The sequence below is a fragment of the Micromys minutus genome (assembly GCF_963924665.1).
Source record: "Micromys minutus genome assembly, chromosome: 15".
NCBI classification, from domain to species: domain Eukaryota; kingdom Metazoa; phylum Chordata; class Mammalia; order Rodentia; family Muridae; genus Micromys; species Micromys minutus.
Window position 1 is genome coordinate 32,041,236 of NC_137984.1, and position 12,297 is coordinate 32,053,532.

Consider the following 12,297-nt stretch of genomic DNA (forward strand, 5'->3'; position numbering starts at 1 on the left):
TTGTGCTTAGGACAAGAAGCCTCACAGCCAAGGAGTTAACAGTGGGTAGGTTTCCAGACTGGGCTAAATGTGGAAGAAGTTATACCCAGATAGACTGACCAACCAGGGGTATGCTAGGAATAGAAGATGGTGTTTTACCCACACACAGCTGAGGTCTAGTAGTTATATAGTATGTCATTAAATGTATGTGAGGTCATAACTTCCTCTTTCCTCTCAGAACCACTTATTGCTGTTTTCTGGCTTTGAACATCTATTGTCAAATTTCCACATGTACTTTTAAACTTTGCAGTAAAGGGTGAGTTATGTTTAGGTGTCTGTGTGTGTATGTGTGTGTGCGAGTGTCTGTAATTCAAGAGTAAACTCAAGTGTTTGGTATTTGGCCTGAGGAAACACACAAAGTCAGATATTCTGTGGATGAGCATAAGAACATCGTTATCAGTGTGGTCTATCCCATGAAGGAGAAGGGAGGAAGGTACTCAGAGGGGACACACCATTGGCAGATTAGTGAGGGGGGTGGAAGAGAGGGACAGGAAGAGTGAAATTCTAGCTTTGGAAACTTTTTCAGAGGCATGTATCATGCATCGTACTATTTTCATAAATTCTTACCTATGTTCTGTTTTTTATCATTTCTTGAATAAGAGCTAATGAAGGTTTATCTTACGTGATATATATACTCTGAGGTTTCTTTTTGACATGCTTGTGAGATGCCCTTTTGGAAGGTGACGTATAACTATTATTCACTTTAAATTATAATGAAAGAAACTTGTGCCCTTTCAGATTTCAATATTTTCAGTGCTTTGTTATCTAGGAAAAATTTCCTCCACATTGTGAAGTTTGAGAAATAGTTAACTTTGTACATTTTTCTTTAATTAACATGTAACTTATGCCTGTATTTTGCATGTAAGATTTAGACCTCTCTCTATTCTTGACCAATTGGCCCCATTACTTTGGGACTTTGATGGTATAGTATCTTAGGGATGAAACACCATGACCAAAACACAAGTGGGAAGGAAAGGGTTTATTTGGCTTATACTTCCAGATCATAGTCCATCATTGGAGGAACTTGGGACAGGAACTAAAGCAGGGCTTGAACCTGTATGTAGGAGCTGTTACGGAGGCCATGGAGGGTTGCTCCCTAATGGCTTGCTTCACATGACTTGCTCAACCTGCTTTCATATATGCCCCAGAACCACCAGCCCAGGGATGGCATCACCCACAATAGGCTGGGCCCTCCTCCATGATTATGAATTGAGAATATGCACTACAGTGGATTTTGTGGAGGCATTTCTTCAACTAAGGCTTTTTCCTCTTTGATGACTCTAGCTTGTGTCAATTGACACACAAAACCAGCCAGTACACATAGTATGTAATGACCATAATGTATGATAGACCAGAGTCATTCATGGGTGCTTCATGTGGTGTGGAGAGCTCCCACTGACTTCTGAAGGCACTTCCCCAGAGACTTTATGTCTTTACACTAGGATCCACTTTCCAGTGATGCCACAGACCGGGGAACCAGCCTTTAACATGTGGCCTTTGGGGACAGGCATCCAAGTTTAGTGCATTTCCTGTTTAGGTTATTGGTAATCGTTTGATGGAATTGGTGATGTGACATTTCAGTGTGTAAGCATAGCTCTCATCTCCAAGGGAATGCAAATTGTTTACTCTAGAGTAAAAGGAATGAGTATGTCCAAAGAACATGTGTTCAGGTTGCCCCCAAAAGACAAGCTCTCTGTGGATTGTTCACGCGAGATTTTATTAGTTATAGAACAAAGAAAGTCATAAATTGAAGGTGTTGTTGAGGACCCTAGGTAGACAGGTCACAGCAAAGAGAGGACACATCTGCTGTAGGTATCAGATACTGTCTGATGACATTTTAGCTTTAGGATTTGTGGAAGCTAATAGTTTGCTAAGAATACACTATAAAGACCTTAATAGTAATAGAATGCTGTTATAGTTACAGATTAGATGTATTACATGAATGGGTAATGAATGGCTTTCAAAGGGAGTAAAGATATCGGAAGATAATTTAGTTACATTCTAGCTCTCCATGCTCTTTTATGTTTAGTCATTTGCTTATAGAATCTGTAACTCAGGCACAGCTTTTCCTTTTTTTCTGGGACCTTAAGTTCCCAGATGACAGGAGTCTGTTCATTCAGTAGATATGTACTAATTATTTCCCATGTCAGACTCTAGTCTGTTACTGTACACACTGTCGACATGGGGTCTCTGTCTTCACATAGATTGCATTTTAGAATGGACTCTTGCATCGCAGATAATCATGAAGAATATAAACAAACGGTGTAATTCCAGTTAGCAGTGGAGGTTATGAAGTTGAGCTGTCAGCAGGAAACTGGGAGGGTGAGTTGTAGTTCTTCCTTTTGTTCAGTCTGGAGAGGAGGCTTCCAACAAACCTGAGGAAGAGTTACCAAGCAACTGGGAAAGAGACAGCAATAGCCTGGTCTTGATGCAGGGGTGAAGATGGTGAGTAGTTAGAGCATCCTGGATAGGGGGAGAGAGCTTACAAATGAGATCAGAGAAGTGGGCAAGGGTCATGAGGCCAGAGGTCAGCCTGGGCTGTACAGTGACAACATCCAGTCTCAAATAAGTCACAACAAAACAACAACAAAAAGTAGAGAGGGTGGCGCTGCAATGTACTGTGGGAGAGGGAGTGATGTGGTAATATCAGATGTCAGAGTTAAGGCTAGCACTGTTTTGTTAAGATTGTAGCCTGCTGGGAGAAAGGATAGCCAAACAGTGACAGCATGTAATATGTTTCAGAACTCAGCTTTGGAGGCAGATTGTGGAGGGTGGAGAGGGGGATGGTGCCTCTTGGGCTCTATGGATGGGTGATTTGGATGCTACCTAGGAAAGTGGTACCTACAGTTCTTAATTCTCTCATGGGTTAATGGCAGTGTCAGCCCCTTGGTCATAGGAATGTAATGAAAAATTCCTCAGCCACACAGGAAGCCTTTTCTCAAGAAAGCCTACCTGAAGAAAGGTAGTTAGGGTCGGTGTCATTGCTGATACTTTCATTTGAAATAATTGGCATGATTCCCAACAGTAAAGGAAAGTGTTACACAAATACTTGCTAAGATAATATAGCAGATCTCTATTCAAGATGGGCCATGGTGAAGGACTTGGCCAAGTAGAGATTTCTAACAAAGAGCATGATCCGGCTTAGGGAACGGGCGTCATTGTGAAGGAAGATAAGAACGTGGCCTTCTTGACAAATGCCAGTTAGATTATTGTTGATGTTAGGCCATAGTGGTCTGTTTGTGACGATGGCGACTTTCAATAAAGTGACGGAGCAGAATTCACAGGCAAGAGAAAGATTGTATGTTAAGGACAGAGAAGGAAGTCTGCAGCTGAGCTGGGCAGAGCTCAGGGTATGTTAAGGACAGAGAAGGAAGTCTGCAGCTGAGCTGGGCAGAGCTCAGGATATGCTCATCGCGTTGGCCGAAGAAGGCTGTCAGTAACCTTGCCCATGTTGGGTGGGACAGGGTCTTACCATGTAGCACAAGAAGGCTGGCCTTGAACTTGCAACCTTCTTGCCTTAATCTCCCCATTTGCTGGGAGCCATTTGTTTTTGAAGAGGTAATTGTGACAACATGGTTTCTGGTACTTCCTAGTGATTGTGGAGGACTATTGGCAGAATTCTAAGTCTCAAGCTTGTGTCTCAGCTGAGGGGATTGGCACATCTGAAGGGTGCTGCTCTAAGGAGGGTGAAACCTATCAATGGAAGCTTCTAGATTTGGGGTTGACTCATGAGTCTGCTCTGAGGGAGAAACTCAAGAAAGCCTTTTCTCAGCTGGGTGGCCAGAGAGTGACAGCTTGCTTCTGTTGTCCCATTTCAATGTGGTGACCATGCTGTTGTCTCCTAGGTATGTAGGAAATCTCCCAAGGATATTTGACTACTCACCGTTAGATCCAACGCAGGACTTCAATACCCAGATGTAAGTGCTCGGTGCTGTGTTTTACGTTTCCGGTGGGGGTGTTTGCGTTGGTTTCTGCTGAGTTGAAGGCAATTCTTTTTTCTTCTTTATTTTCTGTATTTTTTAAGTGTTCTAGAATGGGTGTGTGTTTCCTTTATGAGAAGAGATTAATAAAGTTATAAAGTACTGAGGAAACTTTGAAAGTGGAGTCAGAATACCAAGCTGTTTGTGAGGAATCCGGATAGAGAGCAGCCCCGCTACAAGAACGCATGGGTCGTCTTCACATCTCTGTGGGAAACAGCAGCGGCCTCTTTATTGTTTGTCTCTCTCCTGGCTAGGACTAAGCTGGGACATGGCCTCCTCTCTGGCCAGTACTCGAAGCCTCCGGTGAAATCCGAGCTCATTGAACAGGTGATGAAGGAGGAGCACAAGGTACGTGTCCCCGAGTGCCAGGTTGACTTTGCTTAGTGATATGGGATTCCATGGATTGGCAAAAAGCTGTTGTAAATTCAGTGAGTTGTCATGATACCGGTGAGTGAGGGCCTTGTCCTCATGTTCTTACAAACAGTGGTAAGGAAAAGGCAGCATCAGAGTTCCCACTGTCTTGGGTCACACAAGGGCTGTATGTGTGCCTTCATTCATGATTTTCTTCAGGCAGAGCCGAGACTGGAAGCCCAAAGCTTAAAAACTATCCCCCTCCCTCCATCCAGTCCAGGCCTGTTTTTGTTTTGTTTGTTTTGTTTTATTCCGAGATAGGGTTTCTCTATGTAGCCCTGGCTGTCCTGGAACTCAGTCTGTAGACCAGGCTGGCTTTGGACTCAAGTAGATTCACTTGACTCCACCTCTCAAGTGCTGGAAGTAAAGGCAAATACCACTGCTCAGCTTGTGGGTTTTTTTTTTTTTTTTTTTTTTTGTTTTGTTTTGTTTTGTTTTGTTTTGTTTTGTTTTTGTTTTTTTAATCTTAAATTCCAGATGTTTTTGCTAGGTTCCTTGTCTCCATCCTTCCCTCTCTTCTTCACCACTCCCTCCCCACTCCCTTTCTTCTTTCTAGAAAGACTCTGACTCTCCCCCATAGGCCAGTATTGTATTACTTACCCTGCAGACACGTGAACAGCATGTACTTAAGGTGGGGCACTCACAACAGACTAAAGTAAGTCTATCCAAGCTTGAGTTCAGGATGAAAGGAGTGTGGATGCCAGCCCTCCCCAGCAAGAGAAATGACTCAGACAAGTAGCATCCCTGTAGCTCTCTGTTCAGTTTCCTGACAGCTCTGTTGAAGAGCTTTCTCTTCCTATTGTTCATTGCTTATAGAACAGGATCTTTTAAATATTGAACCTTCCTGAGTCTTGTAAGTTTCCTGAGCTTCCTGGCCTTTACCAGCCAGCCTTGAACTCTTGATTCTCCTTGTTCAGTTTCTAGAATGCTTGCTACAGGTTCTCTTTTGTTAAACCATAGCATATGGTTTTCTTAGACCCTCCCCGGAGTTGAGGATTAACAATTTCTGTTAACTTCTTGCTGTTGGAAAGTTATAAGTAGTTTCCCAGTATGCTCAACCAGGGAAGGTTTAGTTAGCTACTTGCTGATTGATAGACAAACTGAAAGTTGGGCTTGATGATCTCCATGTGCACCCTGGGCTGCTATTTTCTCCCTGGACTTCTCTGTTACACAGCACCGAAGGGAACTGCTTGTAACCTGCTCTTTTTTGACTGGTGCCCTATGGTAATGTGCAGAGAGTGGTCTGTGTAGCAAGATCCCCCATGCTTTGTGCTTATGGCCACACAGCCTGAGTGAAACCCAGACCCACCTCCCCACCCACTGTTATCAGAATACTTGTGTTTGCCTGTTCGCTTAGTGCTCAGGCCTGCCCCATGCTGGGTCTTGAGTTTGTGACCTTTGTGCTCCCTGCTTAGGTCAGCCATCCTTAACTACTGTAGTAATTTAAGAGCAGGAGTGAGAAGTAAGGTCATGGTGGTCATGTGGATTCAGATGCTGGTGGAGGTGGGCAAGGAGGAAAGGAGGATGAACGGAGTGTATCTATAGAGGTATCTGGAATGGGAAAGGAAGTAGGTTAGGAAGAGGGGAGGGAGGAAAACAGATGCTTTGCTTAGAGAGCCCAAGAGGGAGAGGGAGAACACATCTTCTCAGAGCGCCTTGTTACCCAGCACTGCAATGTAAAGGTGATAAATCCACCAGACCGTGGTGAGGGGGATCTTTGCTGCAGACACAGTGGAAGGTGTGCGTGGGTAGAGGGTGGATTCTTTCTCTAGCTTGTATGAAACTTTGAGGAAATTATGATTGATTTTTTTAAAAAAAAAACTGTGTTTTGATCTCATTATTCTAGGAGACTGTGCAGGCTATGCTGGGCTTTAGGTAGTTTTCATGGGGCAGCATCTGTCTTGTCTGCTAGAGACAGGGAGTGTGGTCCTAAAGGGCTGTATGACTGAATACAGCTCATGGAACCACAACTTTCAGATGGCTGCAGGTGTGTGTGTGGGGGTGGGCACTTTCAGGAGTTAGCTCTCTAATGATGGTAAATCTGTGTTTATTTTATGACCATGTTTGTGCTTTTAGAATCTCCTTATTTGAGGAAGTCGAAACTCTTTAGGTTAGCAGTGTCTGGAAATAAAACCATATTTAGCACTATCATGATATCCTTGATTGGCAGGTGAGAGCTTCTGTTCTGCCTGTCTGAGGTATGATTGGCCTTCTTGGGCTGTATTTGGCTGCTGAATATGTTTTCTTGGTTCAGACATAACATCCAAGCCCTAATTCATCAGTGACAGCTGGAGCCCACTGGCAGACCTCCCGTACATGGAAGGGCATGTTTCCAGACTGACTCTAATCTCTGTAACTTGTGACCTGTTTAATGCTCCTGGCATTTGGGTTTGTGACCTTTGATCTAAATGACTTAGAAAACCCTTCCCTGTAGTGTAGAACCAGGACCCAGAGATCTAGAAAAAGGACCAGCAAAGGGCTTGGGATGTTTAATTGGTAGGATGCTGGACTATCATGCTTGGAGCCCTGGGTTCTATTCCTAGCACTGTATAAACTGAATGTGGCGGTACATGGTTGTGATCCTACCACAGATTGTCACAGCTCTGGAGCCTTGGGACATCAGGGAATGGAGCTGATAAATGGGACAGAGTAAAATCACATGCAAGAGCCAAGTTTATTCAGAGCATCAGATAATTTATACTCTGAGGGTTAAGGAAAAACCACATGAGTAAAGTTCTCACATTTATTCTCTGTACAATTATAAGAACAAGACACATGTGGCAAAAACATGTTTTCCCACAGAGGTAGATAAAGTATAGCTTAAACATCCAGTTGAATAGCAAGAGCAGGCAGTAATGAGTAATCTGAAGTAAACTCACTCTTCCTGGGAGGAGCAGGAAAACACATTCCAAGAACAATTCTGTGTTTTAAAGAAACTGAGGACATAAGGCTCTTGTTTTGTTTTCTTGGAGTTTTTCTCATAAGCACTCATAATTCCCTTCACATGACTACATTATTAAACTCTTTTTGACAGCAAAGGAGGTAGAGGCAGGAGGATCAGAAATTCAAGGTACACAGTGAGAGCTCATGGCCAACTTGGCCTAATGAGGCCCTGGCAAAAACAAATAAACAATCCAACAAATAAATAATGTTAAAAGGGAAACAACCATGACCATAATGTGCTCCCTGAGAGTGATGAGGTCCTGTCTGTGGCGTGGAGATAAGAGCAGGACTTTGGTTTCACATCTATACGGCTCCTGTGACATCCAGGGTAAATGTTGAATTGAACATTTTGTGTGTGTGTGTGTGTGTGTGTGTGTTTTGTTTTGTAGTCCTGGGTATGTCCTGGATTTAAGTACTTTTTAAATAGACCAGAAGTAGTCCACAGCAGACTTCTTTACTCCTATTGACAGTGGAGAGGTGGAGGGAACTATTTTCTGCTGGTAGCTCACGTCACACCGTGTTTATGGAAGGCCAGGCTTTTCCTGTGTGGAAACAGAAATCCATGCAGAAAGGTCTTGCAGAGGTGGAACGCTGTGGACTTTGGAGTTGCCTCAGGCCCTTTGGTTGACAACTGCATAGTCTTGTTACAACACTTGCTTGGATGGGGGCATTTCAAGTGTTCAAATTACCAGCCAGCTCATTAGTATGGGCTTTTCACTTTTTACCTCTGCCTTTTGACTTGTATCTTGGTTCTTTTCTGATAGATATGCATGCTGATATAAAATCATCTGCCACAGACCAAGGGAAATCCTAGATTTTTAGTAATGTCTCAGTTAACCATTTCATCTATAGAAAAGATTCCTAGTGTCTTAGTTATGGGTTTTATCTATGTGATAAAACTCCAGGATCAAAAGAAAGTTGGGGAGGAAAGCGTTTATTTTCTCCTACACTTCTAGGTAACAGGCCATCACTAAGGGAGATCAGGACAGGAACTTAAGCAGGGCAGAAGCCAGGAGGCGGGAACTGAAACAGGCTATGGGGGATACTGGTACTGCCTTGCTCCTCATGATTTGCTCACCCTGGTTTCTTAGACATTCTGGGACCATTTGCCCAGGGGTTGTACCATTCAAAATGAGCTGGGTATTTCCCTTATCAATCACTAATAACAAAAGTACCTTGTCTACAGGGTTGGCTATGGGCCATTCTTTTTTTCTTTCTTTTCTTTTTCTTTTTCTTTTTTTTAGGATTTTTCTCTTTTTTATTAGATACTCTGTATTTACATTTGAGATGGTTATCCCTTTACCCCACCCCGCTCCCATCCCCCCCCCTCCCTCCATGGCATTCTTCTGCATTGGGAAAACAAGTTCTCTCTGGAACAAAAGCCTCTTCTCACATTGATGCCAGATACCGCTATCTTTAGTTACACACCCAACTGGATCAATAGGTTTCTCAAAGTGTGCACAAAGGTTGGTATTTTACTCCATGGGAGTTTTGGAGGGTTTGGTTGGTTGATAATGTTATCTTCCCATGAGGCTGCAACTCCTTTCAGCCCCTTAGGTCCTTTCTTTAGCAACCTCATTGGGGTTCCCCGAGTTCAGACTGATGGTTAGCTGCAAGCATGCTCAGCTGTTCTATATGACTTTAACATAGTCCCTGAGGAGGCATCTCTGTCTGGTTCCTGCCATAAGTACTTTTTGGGATCAGCTATAGCGCTTGGATTTGGTGACTTCATATGTGGTGAATCCCCAGGTGAGGCAGCTTCTGAGTGATCTTTTCTTCAATCCCTGCTCCTCTATTTGACCTTGCATTTCCTCCCATAAGAGTTTTATTCTCTTTTCTAAGAAGGATTGAGGCCTCCCAATTTTGGCCTTTTTTTTTTTTTTTTTTTTTTTTTTGAGATTCATAATGTCTGTGAATTGTTTCTTGGGTGTTGGGTATTCAGAGCTTTCTGGGGCTAGTATCCACTTATCAGTGAGTGCATACCATGTGTGTTCTTTTGTGACTGGGTTACCTCACTCAGAATGATAGTCTCTAGCTCTATCCATTTGCCTATGAATTTAATGAAGTCATTGTTTCTAATAGCCGAGTAGTACTCCATTGTGTAAATGTACCACATTTTCTGTATCCATTCATCTGTTGATGGACATCTGGGTTGTTTCCAGCTTCTGGCTATTATAAATAAAGCTGCTATAAACATGGTGGAGCATGTGTCCTTGTTATATGTTGGAGCATCTTTGGGGTATATATCCAGGCGTGGAATAGCTGGGTTTTCAGGTAGTACTATGTCCAATTTTCTGAGGAACTGCCAAATTGATTTCCAGAATGGTTGTACCAGCTTACAACCCCAGCATCAGTAGAGAAGTGTTCCTCTTTCTCCACATCCTCGCCAGCATCTGCTGTCATCTGAGTTTTTGATCTTAGCCATTCTGACTGGTGTGAGGTGGAATCTCAGGGTTGTTTTGATTTGCATTTCCCTGATGACTAGGGATTTTGAGCATTTCCTTAGATGCTTTTCAGCTATTCGATATTTCTCAGTTGAGAATTCTTTGTTTAGCTCTGTACCCCATTTTTAAATAGGATTATTTACTTCTCTATAGCTTTTAGAATTCTTTGTATATATTGGATACTAGCCCTCTATCAGATGTAGAATTGGTAAAGATGCTTATCCAATCTGTAGGCAGCTGTTTTGTCTTCTTAACAGTGTCCTTAGCCTTACAGAAGCTTTGCAATTTCATCAGGTTCCATTTGTTGATTCTTGATCTTAGAGCATAGGCCATTGGTGTTCTGTTCAGGAAAATTTCCCCCGTGCCTATGTGTTCTAAGCTCTTCCCCACTTTCTCTTCTGATAGTTTCAGTGTACCTGGTTTTATTTGGAGATCTTTGATCCACTTGGACTTGAGCTTTGTACAAGGAGATAGGAAAAGATTGGTTTGCATTCTTATGTAAGCTGACTGCCAGTTGAACCAACACAATTTATTGAACGTTTTTAGCTTCTTTGTCAAAGATCAAGTGACCGTAGGTGTGTAGGTTCATTTCTGGGTTCTCAGTTCCATTGGTCTACCTGCCTATCTCTGTACCAATACCATGCAGTTTTTATCACACTTGCTTTGGAACATAGCTTGAGATCAGGGATGGTGATTCCGCTATGGGCCATTCTTATAGAGGCATTGTCTCAGTAGTGTTGGACTCTTCTCAGATGTGTCTAGGTTTGTGTCACATTGGCAGGACCAAACTACAACCGGTATTTGAATTTCCTTAAGAAAAGATTTTGCTTTTATTCATGTTTGTGTCTGTGTGTGCACTTGTGCATGGTAGTAGAGGCCAGAGCTGGGATTAAGTGGCTGTGAGCAGCCTGGTATATGGGTGCTGGAAACTGAACCTAGTAAGAGCAATAAGCACTCTTATCTGCGTCATCCATCCAGCGGGGTATTTGATCTGTGCTCTAACAAGTCCTTAAACATTTGTTCTTGATATTTATTTATTTATTTATTTATTTATTTATTTATTTATTTATTTATTTATTTATTTAAAGCTGAGAACCAAACCCAGATTCCCCTCTATGATAGACAAGTGCTTTCAAATCTTTTCCACCTGCAAATAGCATGTTTGAAGTAGTTGTGTATTCTGAGAAACAGTGTCCTGGACAGCTTGTCTGATTCCCAAATTAAATCATTTTGACACCACTGTGGCTTTTACATCTTCTGACATAACCAGTATCCTGTTGCATTGAGAGGCGACAGGATTTTAGCTCTAAGCATGGGGCTTTGCTGTAATTTGTATTTACCTTGTTGGACAAATTAACATTTTTGCCTTTTTTTTTTTTTTAAAGAAGAAGAAGCACGTTTCATTGCACATAAATGCAGGACAACGGTGTTTCTAAGTAAATCAAAACACAGACACAGTGTCCTTCCAGGTTGTTTTCCTCCACCACGTTACTCCATAACTATAATCAGCCAGCTTCAGTCTGGTTAAGTCAGATGATAAGACAAACAGGAGGAGGAGGAAAGACGGATACAGCGTTAGCACTTTCACAGGCGGGCTTGCAATATGGCCGAAGCTGCCAGTGGAACTTCCTACTCGAGGTGCTGGTATCCCATGCCACCTTCACTCTGAGCACTGAACTATTCTTACTGCATCAGTTATTCAGAGCAAGAACGCTAACAGTCCTTTCTGCAACTGCTCCATAGTGTTAAAACTGACCAGCAGCTTTCTTGTAATCTTGTGCTTGGAACGAGCTGAGGTGCATGTGTGGTCAGAAATGTCATCAGCCATTGCTTTGATGTACTGGAAGCCTCCAGCTAGGCCTCTTCCTCCCGATTAATGAAAACACCAGGCTCTGGGCAGCAAGAGGACACTACTGTGTGCCTGCATGTTGTTGTAGAGCCATGCATAAGCATCTGGGAGACAGTCAGCACTGTGGTCTTCTCTCTAATTTTAGTTGCTTTCATTTTTACTTACTGATGGAAAAAGTAAATACAGTTCCCTAGTCATACCACAGGTCCCCTTGGTGGTTGTTATTTTGGAGACTCTGGGTCACCATTTTACGAAGTGAGTAGTCAAGAGGCAGCTTACAACCAAGATAGTAGACTTCATGCCTTGGCCACCCACTATCCTTACATCTGAGTTCATACCAAGAGGACTAATATTTTTTTATGTAAGGTTTCGGTATGAAGGTTTCAATATGTATGTGTCCCTCTCTCCATCCATCCATCCATCTATCCATCCATCCATCCATCCATCTATCCATCCATCCATCCATCCATCCATTGACATATATATATTCGTATGTGTCTGTCTATTTTTAGAAAGCCTCATGGATCCCAGGCTAGTCTTGAACTTGCTGTGCAGCTAAAGGTACCATTGAATTTCTGATCTTCTTGCCTCTACCTCCTGAGTGCTGGAATTACAGATGTATATCACTTGC

The 12,297-nt window shown here is 42.7% G+C and overlaps 1 protein-coding gene across 1 annotated transcript in view; it reads left to right on the forward strand.

The window, feature by feature from the left end:
- The window catches only part of USP13 (ubiquitin specific peptidase 13), a 105,312-nt gene that overhangs the window by 50,586 nt on the left and 42,429 nt on the right, over positions 1–12,297 (forward strand). The window contains exons 9-10 of the mRNA XM_080929635.1: positions 3,885–3,956; positions 4,274–4,367. Of these exons, the coding sequence (XP_080785761.1) occupies positions 3,885–3,956; positions 4,274–4,367 (166 nt within the window). The remainder of the gene's footprint in view (positions 1–3,884; positions 3,957–4,273; positions 4,368–12,297) is intronic.